Source organism: Pantherophis guttatus, chromosome 8 (genome assembly GCF_059756535.1).
Source record: "Pantherophis guttatus breed Tessera chromosome 8, ASM5975653v1, whole genome shotgun sequence".
Taxonomy (NCBI): domain Eukaryota; kingdom Metazoa; phylum Chordata; class Lepidosauria; order Squamata; family Colubridae; genus Pantherophis; species Pantherophis guttatus.
In genome coordinates, this window is record NC_142070.1 from 79252915 (window position 1) to 79272840 (window position 19926).

Below are 19926 nucleotides of genomic sequence, written 5' to 3' on the forward strand. Positions count from 1 at the left end.
GCATATACACCTAAGACGAATTCATTGTGTGTCCAATCACACTTGGCCAATAAAGAATTCTAACTAAACTCTATTTGCATGTAGTAGGGCTGCATTATCCTTATTATTTTCTTTACTACCCACTCTTACTGATATTATGCAGTGATGATTATCATTCCGTTGCTTTGCAGGTATACTCCTGCACAGGAGACAAATTCCTTGTGTGTCTAATCACACTTGGCCAAATATTTTATCTACCTACTTTATTATTTATCTAAATTAATTTATCTTAATTTATTAATGAAATAAAATTATGAATTTATTTAATTGATCAAATTTATTATTTTAATTTTTCTATTATTCCGTTATCTAGTAGGGGTATCTATCTTGCACTCAAGAGGAGTAATGGGAAATTCCCACTATGAGAAATTAGATGCACCAAAAGGAGAGACTGAGAATGCTGGCTTGGTGTCTGGGTGATATATTCAATCTCTCTGGTTAATTTTAGCTTAGTGTGTGGCGAAATGCAACTGATCCTGGTGAGCTAGCTTTATTTAGGGCTGGGATGGCCAATCTTGGCAACTTTGAAGATTTGTGGACTTCAATTCCCAGAATTCCCTAGCCAGTTATGCTGGCTGGGGAATTCTGGAAGTTGAAGTCCACAGGTCTTAAAAACTTGTCGAAGTTGGACACCCGATTTAGGTACAGAATATTCTCTGGATGCTGTGTTTTCAATTGTAGCTGAGTCTATTTTAGCATTGCAGCAAAAAATCTTTCTTTTTGAGGAGTTATTAGGTATGGCCTTGAGTTACTTATTAAAATAATGAAGACTGGATAAAAAGATTTTTTTAAAAAATATGTGAAAGCGACCAATTTCAATAAACACGATTAAGCCTACCAGCACTGTGTATGACATGCCTGGTTGATGATTTCTTATCTAATGGAACTTCTTGTGGCTTTAAGAAGTTAAACACCCAGTAAAATGATTTGGGTGGTAGGATAATGATGCTTGGACACAATGGGTTGCACAGCTGGGCAAATACAGCTTACTATTCATAAGTAAGATAGTTCATAACTGGTCAATGACAATGACGATTTTATGCTCGTCAATGGGAACGGTTTTTTTAACCTACTCTATTCTATACTGAACCTGCTATTGTCATATCATTTGTTCTGTTTTCCTATGTCACTCATGCTATTTCAGCCATGTTTCTAACCTTTGCCAGCATTATATATGTCACTCTGGTATCAAGTAACTTTCTTTTTTAATTAATTAAATTTATATGCCACCCACCTCACTATTAAATTACTCTGGATGGCTTACAGCTTAATTACTTATTTTTACTTAGTGTACTGACCACACAAGAAGAAAAAATGCAAATACTATACAGATATTTGCAAATTTGAATGCGAATAGAACTGCCATAATAATTTTATGTGTTTTAATTTTTGATTGGGAGCCTCTCAGAGTTACCTGGAAAAGGGTGGCTATATAAATATATTAAATGTTTTTTTAAAGCAAAACTGTAATCACTACCTAAGGTTTTGAGATCTAGTTGACTTCTAGCCATTTCATATTACTATATTTCACTTACTGTGTCTAATATTAATGTCCACTACTAGTTATATTAGTAGCTTGTAAGTGGCTTGTAAAAAGGATATGTAGGAAATGTTGGTTTAGATTTCAGTGGCTTCAGTTTAATTTTTTTTTAATTTTTTTAATTTGATTTATATGCCGCCCTTCTCCGGAGACTCAGGGCGGCTTACAATGTGTTAAGCAATAGCCTTCATACTTTTGTATATTTATACAAAGTCAGCTTAATTGTGTGGGATACAAATAAATGTAGCTTTGAACACAGTTCAAAGAGGGAAAGCTGGTTTGGCATTTTGGATCTGAAAAAACAGGTTTAACTGGAGTTATAAGCAAGTCCTTCTCATACCAATCTTCTTCCGTTCCTAAGAGTCTGCGGTGCTTTGGATTTCATTCTAGTGAAATGCAATAGAAATGTGAATGTGTACAACTTGTGTACGATTTATGAAAGCAGCTGTGTTTTCCAGGATCAGACAGCAACTGATACAGTTGCTTTCATGAGTTGCAAACAGATATTAGAGTCATGGCTCAGTGTGTCCCTAAACTGTTAACAACAGAACCCAAAACATTGCCAAGCCCTAATTGCAGATATTTTACTAATTTCCAAATTAATGTCAAGGGGGTTGCAATCGTATGTATATTTGTGATTTTACACCAATTTTGAAAAAGTCATTTTGCACGAGAGTCATTTTATATCAATTTTGCATTGTTTCCATTCTTTTCTGCCTTAGTTTAAACTGCAGGTCTCAAAGAATTTGGGCCTAAATTTGAACCGCTGCCTGCACTAATATTAATCTGGCCAGGTTCTGCAATCTGCTTCAGAAACCCTGCTATCTTTTTGGAGTCAATTCAATGAATGAACTCAAAAGGAAGAAAAAGTTGAAGAAAGTCATGCTTGAATAAAGTTTATTAAAGTTTCACTTATCAGCAGAAATTTTGGGCTCATTTCTGGTTCTAAGTCAAGGACTACCTGTATAATAGACAAAGTAGAAGTAATAGCAGTTAAAATAGTATTTTAACTGACAATAGATTAAGCAGTATTTCCTTTCTTTTGCTCCCTGTGTTTAATCTCTTTGCTTGCTGTCATTAACTCTGTAAGGTTGCTCTTCCCAAAATGAAATAATGTGATGAAAAGGTATCACACTAGAAATCTGGTACACTGTATGCACTCCTGATTTACTCCCTCAGTATCAGAACTATTATGATGTCTATAACCAATTAGTGCATTTTTTTAAAAAAACATTCTGGATTCTTTTAACCAGGGTGGATTTGATTTAAATCGAGTTGATTTAAATCACAATTTAAATCATGATTTAAATCACTAGTAAAAAGGCTTGATTTAAATCAACTTGATTTAAATCATAATTTTTAAAGAGCAACTGTCATCTCTGCTACTCCTTTAACCCACTGTTGACTCACCAATAGTCCCAGAGTTGCAGAATATACAGCCTCATGCTAAATAACTAAGCTCCATTTCATGCTGAATAAACTATTTATGTATCTTTAATAGAAAACTATCTTACAATAGATTTTTACCCCAAAAGTTTTTTTATTTTTATTAAAATAAATTCGATTTAAATCAAAAAAAATCCGATTTAAATAAAAAAAATCTGATTTTTTTGATTTTTTTAAAAAAATCATTGATTTTATCCACCCTGCTTTTAACAGTAAACCCTTTCTTGACCTGAAGGGAATGTTTTAATTATTTTTACACCTCTGGGGGCAGCCTGGGACATCCTTGAATGATCACTCAGAGGCAAGTCTGAAAATATCCAGCTCTTAATTCCGTCACTTTGTGATCAAACTCTTGGCAAGACAATCTGGATTATCCCTTTGTTGTGGAATAGGAACTGGAAAATGCATGCAACTTGTGGGTATGGCACAGTGACTATGGTATTTGCACAGGCATCAAGGACAGATCCAAAGTGAAGTCCACCCTTGGTCTTGTAAATTCATTGAGGGACTTTTGACTTTGGGGTAATCTTCTCTCTCACCCTAAACACACCACAAAATTGCTATTTTGAAGGGGGGAAAAAAGTAGAAGAAAGATCCCATCCACCGCCTCCAAACTTGGAAGGAAAAGTGGAATATCAATCTAGCCAAATCATTTTGGATGTGCAACAGGACTATTACAAATCCAGAGCTCCCCAATCTGGGTCCTGAGCTCAATTGCTTTCTTGCAGATGTTTCATGACAAAATTAGGTTAACATCATACCTAGCAGGCAGGGGGGTTTACTCTCAGTTTAAACTGAGAGCAAACCCACTCCTTACTAGAACTGATGGTGTTTTCTACTTGGGTAATGAAACACCTGCAAGAAAGCCACCAAGCTCAGAGAGCCCCAAGGACCCAAATCGGGGATCTCTGGATTTGTAACAGTCCTCAGTTGCACATCCAAAATGATTTGGTTAGATTGATATTCCACTTTTCCTTCCAAGTTTGGAGGCGGTGGATGGGACCTTTCTTCCTCTCCCAAACCCCATTCCCACCTAGCACCGATGACGTTGACTAGTTTGGGTAATGTCCTCAAGCAAAGCACCAAGCCCAGAGACCATCAAGGACTCCACGGTCATCCTCCCCCACTTCCTCTTTTCCCCAGTTCTTCTCCTCCACCTCCTCTCTCCAAACCCTCCTCCCTCCTAGCACTTCATGATATTGCCTACAAGATGATTTGTCTACAAGCAAATCATCAAGCTCAGAGACCACTAAGGACTCCAGTCTTTCTTCTCCTCTTCCTCCTCCTCCTCCCTTCTTCTCTCCTCCTCCTCTTCTTCTCCTTCTCTTCCTCCTCTTCTTCATCTCCTCTTCTTCTCCTCTTCCGTTCTCCTCTTCCTCTTCTCCTCTCCTCCTCCTCTTCCTCTTCTTTTCTCCTCTTCTCCTTCTCTTCCTCCTCTTCACCTCCTCCATCTCCCTTCTCTTCCTCTTCCTTCACCTCCTTTTCTTCTCCTTCTCCCTTCTCCTTCTCTTCCTCTTCTTCTCTTCTCCTTTCTCCTTCTCCTTCTCCTCCTCCACCTTCCTTCTTCCTTTTTCCTTCTTCTTCCTCCTCCTTTCGCCCCCTCCTTCTCCTCCCACCCTTTCCTCCTCTTCACCTCTTCTTCTTCTTCCTCTTCTCCTCCTCCCACCCTTTCCTCCTCTTCTCCTTCTCTTCCTCTTCTTCTCCTCTTCTCCTTCTTTCTTCTCCTTCTCCACCTTCCTTCTTCCTCCTCCTTTCGCCCCCTCCTTCTCCTCCCACCCTTTCCTCCTCTTCACCTCTTCTTCTCTTCCTCTTCTCTTCTTCTCCTTCTCTTCCTCTTCTCTTCTTCTCCTTCTCTTCCTCCTCCCTTCTCCTTCTCTTCCTCCTCTTCCTCTTCTCCTCCTCCTCCCACCCTTTCCTCTTCTCCTTCTCTTCCTTCACCTTTTCTTCTCCTTCTCTCTTCTCTTCTTCTCCTCCTCCTTCACCTTCCTTTTTCCTTCTTCTTTTCCTTCTTCTCCTCCTTTCTCCCCTTCCGTCTCCTCCCACCTTTCCTCCTCCTCTTCTCCTTCTCTTCCTCTTCTTCTCCTTCTTTCTCCTCCTCCTTCTCCTCCACCTTCCTTCTTCCTTTTTCCTTCTTCTTCCTCCTCCTCCTTTCGCCCCCTCCTTCTCCTCCCACCCTTTCCTCCTCTTCACCTCTTCTTCTCTTCCTCTTCTCTTCCTCCTCCCTTCTCCTTCTCTTCCTCCTCTTCCTCTTCTCCTCCTCCTCCCACCCTTTTCTCCTTCTCTTCCTTCACTTTTTCTTCTCCTTCTCCCTTCTCTTCCTCTTCTTCTCTCCTTCTCCTCCTCCTTCACCTTCCTTTTTCCTTCTTTTTCTTCTTCTCCTCCTTTCTCCCCCTCCGTCTCCTCCCACCCTTTCCTCCTCCTCCTCTTCTCCTCCTCCTCCTCCTGTTGTTGTTGTTGTTTCTTCTTCCTTCTCCTCCTCTTCCTCTTCTCTCTCCAAATCCCACCTATTTCCTATTCTCCCTGACGGGCTCCCGGATCCCCGGCCTGCAAAACTCCCGAGAAGGCAACCGCGCCGGAGCCCGAAAAGACAACTCTTCCTGCCGCCTTCCCGCAGGCCTCCTCCTGCCCTTCGCGGGAAGCCCGAACGGCGAATCCCCGGAGGCGTCTTCTCTCCTCGCCAGGGCCTGCCTCCGCGTGGACTCCGCCAGGCCTGCCTGCTGAGGAGCGAGCGGAGGGCCTGGGAGGGAGAGGCGGCGGTGGCGGCAGCTCCTCCTTCGCCGGCGCGCTTGGGGCCTCCCTGGCTGCTCCTCCTCCTCCTCAGCCGGGAAGCGCCGCTGAGACTGCCGCCGCCGCCGTCGAAGCCGGGCCCGCCCTTGCGGAAGGAGGCGGATCTGGCGGCGAGGTAAGGGGAGGCCGCGGCCCTCAGAGAAGGCCGGAGGGGCTGAGGGAGGGAAAGGGGGAGAGAAAGAAAGCGCCCCGCAATGGCGGCGCCTTTTTCCCGCCAAAAAAAAAAAAAATGGAGGGCGCTTTGCCTGGCTTTTCCTAATCTCCGCGGCGGCCTCGAAACGGCGACCCTCCTCATAAAAGGAAGGGCCGAGACACCCACCACCACCCCTCCTCACCCCCCGAAAGTCCCTCGAGGTGGGGAAGGTCCCGTCTCCCCTCAGGATTAACCAACTTCACCCCACACACACACACACGGCAAGGCCGCCCTGCCCGTTTTTTATTTTTTATTTTCTTTCTTTTTTTTAATGGATCCATCCCCGGTTTTGCCCCGTCTCCTTTCTCTCCACAAAATGGGTCCTCTCTTTTCCCCCGCTTTTGTGGGAAAGGTGGATCTGCGCCCTTTCCTCTCCCCCCGCGGTGATTAGTCCTCGGTTTACAGCCGTTCGTTTAGTGACCATCCGGATTGGTGTGGGCACAGGAAGAAAAACCAAGGTACAGGAGGCCCTCGACTTACAACAGTTTCATTTAGTGCAGGGGTCCCCAACCTTGGGCACGTTAAGCCTGGCGGACTTCAACTCCCAGAATTCCCCAGCCAGCAAAGCTGGCTGGGGAATTCTGGGAGTTGAAGTCCGCCAGGCTTAACGTGCCCAAGGTTGGAGACCCCTGATTTAAGTGAACTGACCGGGCCGATGACTGTTTTTTTTCTCGGGGGTGACATCTGCAGCATCATGTGGTCAAAATTAAGATCAGCTTAGCAACTGACTCATACTTACGACTCATACATACTTACGGCGATCCCCTTTTGTGACCTTTTGACAGTAAAAGTCAACGGGGGAAGGTCAGATTCGCTTAACAACCGGGTCTACTATTTATTTATTTATTTTATTCAATTTGTATACCGCCCTTCTCCTAGTAGACTCAGGGCGGTGCACAGCCAGAACTAAAACACATACCAATACAAAATTTAAAATTATTAAAAGAATTACATACTTTGGCCCAAATTAAAAACAATTTGAATTAAAACCCATTGACAGATTAAAAGCTAAAAAGCTAAAAAAAAAAAACCAACCTAATTTATCAACCACAGCGATTCGCTTAGCAACGGTGGCAAGAAAGAGCAGCAAAATTCACCTAGCAAATGTCTCGCTTAACGACAAGAGCTGTTGGGCTCAATTGCAGTTGTAAGTCGAGGACTGCCTGTAGTTGAAAGCAAGGGTGCTCCTGGAATTCTAAAAATGAGAATAAATCCATTATGGTTTGACGGGAGGCACAGGCCAACTTTGGATAACATTAAAAAATAATACAGGCAGTCCTCAATTTACAATCTTTTTGTTTAGTGACCGTTCCAAGTTAACAACGGCACTGAAAAAAAGTGACTTAGGACCTTTTTTTTCACTTAACGACCCTCGCAGCATCTCCGTGTCACCTGATCAAAATTCACACCGCTTGGCCTCTGACTCGTATTTATGACGGTTGCAGTGTCCCTGGGTCACGGAATCCCCTTTTGTGACCTCCTGACACACAAAATCAATAAGGAAGCCAGAAGCCACTTTAACAACCATACTACCAATTTAACAACTGCAGTGATTCACTTAACAACTGTGGCAAGAAAGGTAAAATGGGACAAAACTCACTTAACAAATGTCTCACTTAACAACAGAAGGGTTGAGCTCTGTTGTGGTCATAAGTCAAGGACTATCTCTATTCTATACCGGTACTATTTGTAATTATACTACAGCATATTTATTTTTTTGTAGTTACCATAGTACTCTTTGCTTTTAGAGTGAAATGGCTTGGAAAAGTTATTTCCGCTTGTACCAAAATTGGACCAGCTATTTACTGTAATTCAGAAATGTCTTCAATATCTTTATTATTCTTGAGATTTCTGAACATAGCATTCCATCATCTCCAATATAAATTTTATGCTAGTCTTGTTTTTCTTTCAGCTATGGAAATGTTGCATTTTTTTTTTCTTTTTCTGGAGCTCAGATAGAGAATATGGTTGTTTATTTTCTGTACATCTCCAGTAGGCATTTGTTTAATAATCATAATGACACCATGGTAGTCATGTGGATTAAAATAATAATCCAATTAAAGCTCTCAAATCCAGCTGGACTCACAAACTGCACAAATATCCATTCGGTTTTCTAAACAGTGTTACAGAAACGATTTGCCATTGTCTTGTTCTTTAAATCAATCTCCTGTTCTCTCTGACAGCCCCTTAAAAAACTCCCAAAGTAATAATTTCAGTTTCTCCTTTCCGCTTTTGAATGTAAATGTTTAAGAGCCTTGCTTAATTTCTCCAATAAAATTAATGAATGTGAAATTTCAGAGGCTGCAAAAAGTTGAATAAACTATCACAAAGTATTTTAGTTTAAGCTCATATGTATGTTCTGCGCCTTTTTAAACAAGCTTATTTTCCCTTCATAAAACCGTATAAAAAAATTGTTGTGGAATTCTAGGGTTTGAAAAAAACCTTTAAAATAGGAGATGAAAATCTCTATTTGCATTAATGTAGCTTTTAGGGGCCACTTATTTATATTGCATATACCAAATGCACTATTTTTAAATTAACATTTGCTGATAAATGTGATTTATTATTTATTCTATTTATTTATTTTATAAATTGGTGATGTTGCTATGATGTACACTAGATTAGAGCTGTGAAGATTAAAGCAAGTACATCAATATTATTAAATAAACGAAAGTTTAACAATGTGTTATCTTTAGCTCTGTTCTTTTTTAAAAGCATATTTTAAAAGCATGCACCAAGACAAATTCCTTGTGTGTCCAATCACACTTGGCCAATAAAGAATTCTATTCTGTTCTGTTCTGTTCTGTTCTATTCTATTCTATTCTATTCTATTCTATTCTATTCTATTCTATTCTATTCTATTCTATTCTATTCTATTCTATATGCAATTAATTAACCCTTTTGTGATAATAGATTGTGATGTAACCTTTAACCCTGTTAAAAAGACATAACTGTGTTTGGTCCCTACTGCTTAATACTTTTCTATCATCCAAGAGAGAGAGAAAGAAAACCCACTCAAAATATGTGTTTTAAGTCAATATCAAATAAAACAACTTCAGGGAGATGTCCACAATTGTTCCAATGTATGCTGCAGGCTTAAACTTCCAATATCAGAAACTTTGTCCTGTTTCTTACTGTCAACCTGGAAAATGATGAGAAAGAACTGGGCACTGTGTAAAAAACACAAGAGCTTTTCTCATTGTTTTTAAAATTAGACTATGACTAATTTCTTCTTAGTAATTCTGTTCTTCCTGGTCCCCAAATGCCTCAAAGCTATTGAGCAAATTAACAGTGTATAAGAGTTAATTAAAGGTTACATTGATGTAACAAGCAATATGGGCGTTTCTCATTAATTCACACTGCCCCTGCCTGTTTAATATATTACGGCAGTTGGAATATGAGACTTGTTCAAAGGGATATGTACAACATATTTAGAGATAAAATACTTTCCTTAAAGAAACTTTTTACGCCCAATAAATTTTCCTGAATATGCACCGAAGGTTTCTTTAGCAAATACCCAAAATAAAAATGATACATAAATCTTTAATTATCCATTAATGTTTATCTAGGAATTGTAAGTGCCTCTAGAGTTAACATTATTTGAAGAAAAAGTTTGCCTTCCTATTAGGCAAATGGCATATATTTTGGAGCTATAATACCAACTCTTTTTGAAATCCTTTAAACAATCACACCGAATTCAAGGGAGACAGAAAGACAGTCCTTTTTGATCTATATTTGACGAAGAAAAGAAACTAGAGAAGCAATTTTTCTGAAACATATTGAACATTATTAAGCGCCCTGGTGGCGCAGCAGACTAAAGCACTGTTATTAACATCAGCTGCCTGCAATTACTGCAAGTTCAAATCTCACCAGGCTCAAGGTTGACTCAGCCTTCCATCCTTTCTAAGGTAGGTAAAATGAGGACCCGGATTGTGGGGGCAATAAGCTGACCTTGTATAAATATACAAAAGTAGGAAGGCTATTGCTTAACGCATTGTAAGCCGCCCTGAGTCTCTGGAGAAGGGCGGCATATAAATCAAATTTTAAAAAAAACCAAAAAAAAACCCTTTGTAATAGCACTTGAAATCCCTTTACAGGTAGTCCTCGACTTAGGACCACAACTGAACCCATGTAGCTAAGTGAGAAATTTGTCAAGTGAGTTTTGCCCCATTTTGCGACCTTTCTTGCCACCGTTGTTAGGTCAGTCATTGCAGTTGTTAAATTAGTAACACGGTTACTAAGTGAATCTGGCTTCCCCGTTGACTTTGCTTCTAAGGAGGTCGCAAAAGGGAATCACATGAGCTCGAGACACTGCAACTGTCATAAATATGAACCAGTTGCCAAGCATCCAAATGTAAATCATATGACCATGGGGATGCTGCAACGGTCATAAGTGTGAAAAATGGTCATAAATCACTTTTTTCAATGTTGTTGTAACTTCGAACGGTCACTGAATGAACTGTTGTAAGTCAAGGACTACCTGTATTATTTTTTTTAATGTTATCAAAAATTAGCATGTGCCTCCCATCAAACCCTAATGGATTTGTTATTTTTATAATTCCAGAAATGCTCCGATTTTTGACTACATTGATTTTTCTTCCTGTACACCAATCCATCATAAAAATGAACAAATACAGCTAAAAACAAAGATACACCAAATCATTTGTTAGGGAGAAGCAATTCTGATCTATGCATTTCAATTGTGAATACATGAAATAAATCATTGGAGCATAAGAGTGAATAGAAACATGGAACCAAAGCTAGTGAACAAGGAGCATAAAATGAGCAAAGTACAACATTGCAGGTGTGAATATACCTTTTGTTGTTGTTGTTGTTGAGGAAGGAAATTCACAAGTGCTGATTATGAATGAATGCTGATGTGATTTCAATAAAAATAGGGAGGGAAATAAACGGGGAGGAAGTTATTTTGTGAATGCTTATACTGTGTTCGGATATTTTTCAATGAGAACAGCAAAATTAAGCCCGTTGCATCATTTTCCAGATCTAGTTCTACCCCGATGAGGATTTTAAAAATCCAGCTTTTCCCATCCCATCCCTTTGACAATTCACGGAGAAGTCTGACATTCTTAACCCAAAAAACCTTCTGCAGATTTTCCTGTTGCAAAATCATTAAGCGAAATGAGATGCGTGTGTTTGCCAAGAACTAAACGAGTCTTAACATAATTATCCGATGCTGCTTGATCTCACTTCATCTTTTAATTAAGCTGATGCTGCAGTCCTTTTTCCCCCCATTATAATACAGAAGGAACAGAACCTGTCAGATAAGTGGACAGGTGGAGGAGCCCTTGACTTAAAACCATTTGTTTAGCGACTGTTCAAAGTTACAACGGCAATTGAAAAACTGATTTATGACCATGACAGCATGCCCTTGGTCACATTTATTTATTTATTTAATCAAATTTATATGCCGCCCTTCTCCCGAAGGACTCAGGGGCGGCTCACAAAAATAAAAAGCATTGCACAATAAAATAATAAATTAATTTTAGTTAATTAAAATACTCCAATTAAAACCCTTAGAAAAACTAAAAAACTCCCAGCAGATCAGCCACCTGCAGTGGCCTAGGTCATGTGATTGTTTGTGACCAGCCGGCTTCCGACAAGCAAAGTCAGTGGGGGAAGCTGGATTTGCTTAACGACCTCATAATTCACTTAACAACTGTAGTGATTTGCTTTACAACTGTGGCAAAAACGGTTGTAAAATCAGACACGGCTCAATAGCCACTTTGCTTAGTGGGAATTGTAGTTCCAATTATGGTCGTAATTCGAGGACTACCTATATAGGGGCACAACATAAGAGCTGTTATTTTCTTCTGCTATATTTATTTATTTATTTATTTATTTATTTATTTATTTATTTATTTATTTAATGTATTTATATGCCGCCCTTCTCCAGAAGGACTCAGGGCGGCGAACACAATTTAAAAACATGTACAACAAAATCCCATTTTAAACCAAATTAACTAATAAATAATAAAACCCAGAATCAGAGTCAGCCTATTTGCTTGAACAGCCAAGTCTTCAGGTCCCAACGGAAGAAGCGGAGATCAGGAGCCAATATTGTTGTCTTAACTTTTGTAATGGGGTCTATCTAATTTTTCACAAGGATGAATTACTGTTTTTCATCACGTGTGCTTTAAGGACTTGTATGTTATTACATGTGACATCTATGATAACTTTAAACTTGTCTTATCAGCTATGTTGATTTGAGTCCTTTTACAATTTGGGTGGATGGTGGCTGCTGTCCCTGTGACATTACTTCATTTTCTAATTTTTTAAATCCTTTTGTGCCAAGGTGGCTCAGTGGCTAAGATGCTGAGCTTGTCGATCGAAAGGTCGGCAGTTCAGTGGTTCGAATCCCTAGTGCCGCGTAACGGGGTGAGCTCCCGTTACTTGTCCCAGCTTCTGCCAACCTAGCAGTTCGAAAGCACGTAGAAAAATGCAAATAGAAAAAATAGAGACCACCTTTGGTGGGAAGGGAACAGCGTTCCGTGCGCCTTTGGCGTTGAGTCATGCCGGCCACATGACCACGGAGATGTCTTCGGACAGTGCTGGCTCTTCGGCTTTGAAACAGAGATGAGCACCGCTCCCTAGAGTCTGGAACGACTAGCACAGATGTACGAGGGGAACCTTTACCTTTACATCAAATTGCCCTTCCTCCTCTCTTCCTAGAAATCAATCGTGAAATATTTCACCTGACATAAATCTGCCCTTCTTAAGAAACCATTTTGGCAATTAACTGTCTACAGTATTTGCTTTGCAACATGTAATAGATTTTTATTCTGCTGGTAAGAACATATTCCTGAATTAGTGTTATTTTCCTATTTTGGCTATATTTAGATTTTTAGACCTAGGCATTCTTGTTTATGGAATTATATAATATCAAAAGTATTACACTGTAAGCTGCCCAGAGTTGTGCTGAACTGGGAGATGGGCAGCATATAATAATAAAGAAATAAAAATGTAGTATTGGTAATATCAAGACTTCATTGTACCATTGAAGAACAAATATATAGAGCCTTGATAGTACAGTGGTTTAGTGCATCCTGTTATTAACACAGCTGCCTGCAATTTACTGCTGGTTTGAATCTCTCCAAGGCTCAAGGTTGACTCAGCCTTCCATCCTTTCTAAGGTAGGTGAAATGAGGACCCAGTTTGTGGGGGCAATAAGCTGACTTTGTATAAAATATACAAAAGAATGAAGGCTATTGCTTAACGCATTGTAAGCCGCCCTGAGTCTCCGGAGAAGGGCGGCATATAAATCAAATTAAAAAAAAATAAAAATAGTCAAATCATGTTTATCTGTGTGATTGCTTAAACACAGCACTTTACTCTGCTTTCAACCTTAAACGTTTCATATGTAAACATTACATATTGTTATCTGATTTTTAAAGATGTTTGAGTACTTTAGGTTCAAACAAAATTGCTGCTTGAATATTCAACCTTTCTTTTTTTTTTTTTGCTTTAATAGTGTTTATTTTCTCTCCATTTGTAATTAAACTTTTTTAGTTTAAAGCGTAAAGAATTACACTTTTTTGAGCCTGTTAGAAAGCACGGGGTGGGGTTGGGGGTGGGAGAATACTTGATCTGACTTCAGGATTTAGCAGCAGCTTCTAAAATACTTTATTCCATCTCTCCATTCTAGGTTGCTACTCTTAACTCAAACATGTGGCCTGAAAGGATAACGTGTCTCGTTCTTGATGTAAGCACCGTCATGTGGGTAGAATAACTCCAAGGCAATTGCATTTTGCAAAAAGAAAATGCCAAAGAAAAAGAAAAATCTCGGCGTGAGCCCATCGAGAAAAAATACAAACCCAGAGACGGTGTCTGCTACCGACGCCTCGTCCTCACCAGCTTCGTTACATGGGATCAATAAAGAAAAACTCATCAGCGGACTTTCCGAAATGTTCTCGGACCTGGATCCGACTGTCATCTACATGGTGCTGTCTGAATGTGATTTCAAAGGTAACGTCTGTCTGTTTTTGTCCTTTTCCTACAGCAAAAGCCGGCTTAAAAGCGAGCTTATTTCCCTCCCTCCCGCTCACTTTATAAATGGGCTAAAAAAAAAAGGGATGCTGACATTTGTGCTTGTTGTAGGGATCAATTCCAGCCCCAGGAAATACAGGTAGTCCTCGGCTTCACGGCCACAATTGAGCCTGAAATTTATGTTGCTAAGTGAGAATTTCTTCCGTGAGCTTTGCCCCATTTCCTGCCGCCGTTGTTAAGCGAATCACTGCAGTTGATAAGTTAGTAACCCGGTTGTTAAGCGAATCTGGCTTCTCCATTGACTTTGCTTGTCCGATGGTCGCAAAAGGGGATCACATAACCCCGGGCACACTGCAACCGTCATAAGTATGAACCAGTAGCCAAGCTCCTAAATTTTGATCGCATGATCGTGGGGATACTGCAAAGGTTGTAACTGTGAAAAAGAGTCGTAAGTCACTTTTTTCACTGCTGTTGTAACTTTGAACAGTCATTAAATGAACTGTTGTAAGTCGAGGACTACCTGTATTCCACTGAGTCACTGGGACCTTCTTCGACCCACAGATCTCTGAGGATATTTTTGCATTTTTCAGTTGATTTGCCTTTTGCCTTCTGCTTTTGAACTTTTAGCCAAGCCAATGCATTATCCAAGGAGATCTCAGGAACTTGTTGATGGAGAAAGGGAGTTTAGCCTCCAACAGGTAGTCCTTGGCTTACAACCACAATAGACCCCAAAATTTCTCTTGTTAAGTGAGACATTTGTTAAACGAGTCTCTCTCCTCCCCCCCTTTTACGACCTTCCTTGCCGCATTTGCCAAACGAATCAGTGAAGTTGTTATATGAATAATACGGTGGTTAAGTGAATCTGCCTTTCCCATTGTTTTTGCTCGTCAGAAGGTCACAAAGGGGAAAACACATGACCCCGAGGTCGCTGCAACTGTCATAAATATAAGTCAGTTGCCAAACGCCTGAATTTGGATCACGTGACCAAGAGGATGCTGCAACGGTCCTAAGTGTGAAAAATGGTCACGAGTCACTTTTTTTCAGTGCCGTCGGTAACTTTGAACGGTCACTGAACAAACCGTTGTAAGTCGAGGATTACCTGTATTTATTTATTTAGCATATGGCATACATATAAGCCTTTAGCTCTGAGAGGGTGGGTGGTGGAGTTGAACGGATGCTATTTCTTTGCAGTTATCTTGTTGTTAGCCCTTTCCCTGAGAACTCTTTGTTTCTTTGTGCCCAATTGCTTGTGGAATATTTTTGGATCTCTTGCAAGGGTTCCTTGTAGATTAGAGATTGGGGGTGTCTTATCCCTCCCCCTCTGTTGAGAGGGGGCTGCTCAGTGTTAACATAAATGGCCTCTTTTACCCCTCTTTCAAACCCGTGGTCCTCCCTATCTATTGCTGTCTTCGGAAGAGTGACCTTTGTCTTTCAAATGCAACTGGACCATTGAATCTTGTCCTGATGGCTTTGATCTCCCACGTTGTGCCATGCGCTTGGGAAGTGGTGGTTTTGTTTCCCCAGCGTACAGGATCTGCACGTGTCTCATTGCATTGTACTGCATATACCACATTGCTGAGTTTGTATCAGGGTGTTGTATCTTTGGGGCGGACAAGCTTCAGCCTTAGTGTGTATTCTTGGGTTTAAAGTGTGTATGTATGTTGTGTTGGTTGAAAATCCTCCGGAGATTTTTAGATATTCCTGCAACGTATGGAATGACAATGTTGCTTCGTTTGTTGTTCTCTTTCTTTGTCTGTTGTGGAGAAGGGTCTTTCTCTCTCCTTTGTTGTCCAATATTTTCCCTATTGGTATCCGAGCAGCCCTGCTTTTCTATTAATATATGCTTTCTTTTCAATTTCTTTTCTATTTTACCAATTACATATATATCATCATGATTGTACATTTATGTAGTAACATTTTTTCCTTTCCCCCCCACCCTTGTCCATTTACACAAGTGTCATCTGAGTTTCTATTTCTTTTTGTCTTCTCTCTCATTTACCTTTACATTGTCTAATTTATTCATCTGTCATCTTTTATTCATATTTCTTTTCTAACCATACATAAAATCGTCCCCCTGTCTTGAAATACACCGATTCCTCTTTATCTTTTATTCTTAATGTTAATCTGTTCATTTCTGTGCAATCTAAAATCTTCTTTATTACTTCACCTTCTGATGGGATTTTTTCTACCTTCCAATTTTGTGCAAATACAATTCTTGCTGCTGCTGTTATTATGTGTATAATTAAATACATATCTTCTTTACTATATCTCTCTGGTAAAATACCCAATAGAAAAATCTCGGGTTTTAATTCTATACGCTGGTGTAACATTTCCTCTAACCATGTCTGTATAATAATCCAATAATTTTTTGCTTCTATAAATGACAACCACGTATGATAATATGCTCCCGAGTTGCAATTTTCTTTTCAAGTTGCACCTAACAAATGGTTTTGCGCCCATAACTCAAAATTCATGTTTAAATGTAGATGCAATATTTAGATCAAGCATTATTTTTTTTAAAAAAATTGCTTGCTTGCAGTTCTCCCTGTTAGTTCAAGGCACTGCTCTTTGGCCCCTAGGGAGCTGCATCTGTGAAGAGCGTCCTTTAATCAGTCTTTTTTTGAAGAGAAGGCAAAGGTGGCTGCAAGACGGATGGAGACTCAGGTAATCTTTAAAATGAAAACTCACTGCCTCATTTATTTCTGCGGTGCTACTGAAGTTGGTGTGCAGAATACGGGGAATAAATTTAGTAAAGTAATTGTGTCCTTTCTTTGTCTTTACTAGTGGAAGAGACTATGGATTATCTACTGGAATTGTCCACAGCGGCCAAGGATACAATATGTTCATCGAAAGTCTCAGGTTTTGATTCCCTGTCCGCATTGCTAGTTGGTGAAAATAACTCAAGCTGTAGTACTCGCGAACTTGAGGGCAACGATGCTACCGCAGTTGTGAAGTGTGGCAAAGAATCACAGCCGTCCTTGTCATCCGAAGAACTGGCACTCTTGATAGAGAATTCTCTTGAGGAATGCAGTCGAAAAAGTGAAGCAAAGGAATCAGAAAACGATCAGCTCTCAGGTAGCCTGACACTGGCTCCGGACCACACTGATTCCAATTGCACTGAATTATGTCTAAAATCCAATGGAACAGCAATAGAAAACTGGTTCACCACCCTGAAGCCAAGTTATAATGAAGCAGCGGAGTCAACATCCATATCGGAGGCTGAGACAAAGGATATTTTGACACCAAACCCAGAGAATTACAGTTTGCCAGAAGTGGTCCTCGACAGTGGTGCCGTTTCGGAAATTGTGACATTCGCCGACAAGGCAGAGGCTTACACTGAGCCAAATCAAATGCACAATGTTTTATTTGACTTTACAGCGGTCAGCACCCTGACCACTCAACGCCATCAGGTTTTTGCAAAAATAGAGACAAATGCCTTTTCTAGTCCTCACGCTTCTTCGCAGGTGGCTGAAGAGCAAGAAAACGTAGTGACTCTCTATAATAACCTGAAACAATTTTGCGTTCCTGACCTGTGCGCAGGATCCGGTTTGAAATCGGCACCTTTGACGAAGGAGACCGATCCTTCTCGGCGAACGTGGAGTTCACCGTTTTCTCTGTTTCAGAAATATCCCCAGGAGCTCAATTTTTATCCAGCTTTCGAATCCCAATGTAGAAATCATAGCTTTGTGACTCCCATCGCAATGAGTCCTGGGAAATGGAGACCGGCTTCAGATTGTAAGAGTCAAGGAAAGACATTTTGCTCTCCGGAAGTTGCAAAATCCTGGGAGAGCCTCTCTCCTGTGCCAAAGAGATGTGGGAATAAAAACGGGCGACAAAGACATCATTTTCCTCAAGTCCAACAACTGCCTGGTGGTCACATAATGAACAGGAAGACCTTCGCCGGTTACGTTCTGGTTCTCCTCCGAGGGCTTCCAGGATCGGGCAAATCCTATTTGGCAAGGTAGGTTCGACGTACAAAAGATTCAGAAATAGGACGTTGCTCTCTTTTTCTTGCTCACACACAGGCGCATCATTACATTCTGTCAGTGAGCCAGATTCCCTTCCGACCGTATGCAGGTCGTCCTGAAAAAGTAGTGACTTCATGACCATTTTTCGCACGACCGTTGCAGTCTCTCCGTGGTCATGTGATCAAGAGCCGTGATGGATGCAGTGGTTAGAATACAATATTGCAGGCTGATTCGGCCCACCGCCAGCAGTTCGATCCTGGTTGACTCAGCCTTCCATCCTTCTGAGGTCGGTAAAATGAGGACTCAGATTGTTGGGGGCAAGAGGCTGTAAACCTCATAGAGAGGACTGTAAACACTGAAGCAGTATATAAGTCTAAGTGCTATTGCCCTTCCTTCCTTCCTTCCTTCCCTTCCTCCCTCCCTCCCTCCCTCCTCATTTCTCCTCCATTCCCCTTCCTTCCTCCCTCCCTCCCTCCCAGTGGTTAGAATGTAATATTGCAGGCTAATTCTGCTAACTGCCAGCAGTTCGATCCTGACCGGCTCAAGGTTGACTCAGCCTTCCATCCTTCTGAGGTCGGTAAAATGAGGACCCAGATTGTTGGGGGCAAGAGGCTGTAAACCTCATAGAAAGGACTGTAAACACCGAAGCAGTATATAAGTCTAAGTGCTATTGCCCTTCCTTCCTTCCTTCCTTCCTTCCTTCCTTCCTTCCTTCCTTCCTTCCTTCCCTCTCTCCCTCCTCATTTCTCCTCCATTCCCCTTCCTTCCTTCCTTCCTTCTCTTTTCTCCTCCACTCCCCTTCCTTCCTCCCTCCCTCCCTCCCAGTGGTTAGAATGTAATATTGCAGGCTAATTCTGCCGACTGCCAGCAGTTCGATCCTGACCAGCTCAAGGTTGACTCAGCTTTCCATCCTTCTGAGGTCATTAAAATGAGGCCCCAGATTGCTGTGGGCAAGAGGCTGACTCTATAAGCCGCTTAGAGAGAGCTGTAAAACGCTGTGAAGCGGTATATAAGTCTAAGCTCTATGGCTATCAAAATCTGGATACTTGGCAACTGGCTTGTACTTAGACGGTTGCAGGGTCATAGGGTCATGTGATCCCCTTTTGCGACTTCTGACAAGCAAAGTCAATGGGGAAGCCAGATCCGCTTAACAACCCCGTTAATAAGTTAACAACTACAGAGATTCACTTAACAACTGTAACAAGAAAGTTTTTTATGAGTTTTGCCTCACAAAACTCACTTAAGAAATGTCTCACTTCGCAACAGAAATGTTGGGCCCAAGTGTGGTCTCAAGTCAAGAACTACCTGCATTGCAGACCAACTCATAGCTCTTACCTATTCCTTTACTCGATGTAGAAGCCAGGGCTCCCCTTCAGCTCGTGATTAACTCTCCAAACAAGAAGCGTGGGCTGTTAACGCAAAGCGTTCAATTTTAAAATTATTGCTGGATTTCCTGGCCATCTTTTGCAAGGATGGAGGTCTTTTAGTTTGTCTGTGACGTGATGACAGCCAGGCGTGACCCCCTGAGTTGTTCGTAGGGTATCTGCAGCACCAGAGTGGATGGAGGAACCCCTAGTCATAACTGGGCTCCTTTCAGGCAGGTTTCAGGCCTGGATAGTGAGGGGGAGAGGCACAATATTTGATTTACCGTATTTTTCGGAGTATAAGACACACCTTTTTCCCCCCTAAAAGAGGCTGAAAATTTGGGTGCGTCTTATACTCTGAATGTAGCTTTTTTGAAGCTTTTTTTCAGCCCTAACGACATGCTAACGAGGCGCTAGCGAGTGAAGCAATTTCCCAGCTTTGCCTGCTCCCGCTAGCCATCTCCAAGCTTTGCTCCGACTCTCAGCTGTTCTTTAGAAGCTTTTTTTTTCAGCCCTAACTAGGCGCTAGCCGAGTGAAAAGCTTTGCCTGCTTTTCTCATTGCTGCTTCCTCTCAGCTGTGCCTT

General features: G+C 41.0%; 1 protein-coding gene across 9 annotated transcripts in view; it reads left to right on the forward strand.

Annotated features, from left to right (window-relative positions):
- Positions 1-5550: 5550 nt before the first annotated feature.
- The window catches only part of N4BP2 (NEDD4 binding protein 2), a 46408-nt gene continuing 32032 nt past the window's right edge, over positions 5551-19926 (forward strand). For 4 of the 9 annotated variants that reach the window (XM_034424805.3, XM_087875442.1, XM_034424807.3 and 1 more), the window contains exons 1-3: positions 5650-5927; positions 13669-13988; positions 16794-17970. In XM_034424805.3, coding sequence (XP_034280696.2) covers positions 13784-13988; positions 16794-17970 — 1382 coding nt within the window. In that variant the 5' untranslated portion in view covers positions 5650-5927; positions 13669-13783. Of the gene's footprint in view, positions 5928-13668; positions 13989-16588; positions 16674-16793; positions 17971-19926 lie in introns of all 9 variants that reach the window. The other 5 variants (XM_087875443.1, XM_034424801.3, XM_034424804.3 and 2 more) reach the window with 3 other exon arrangements.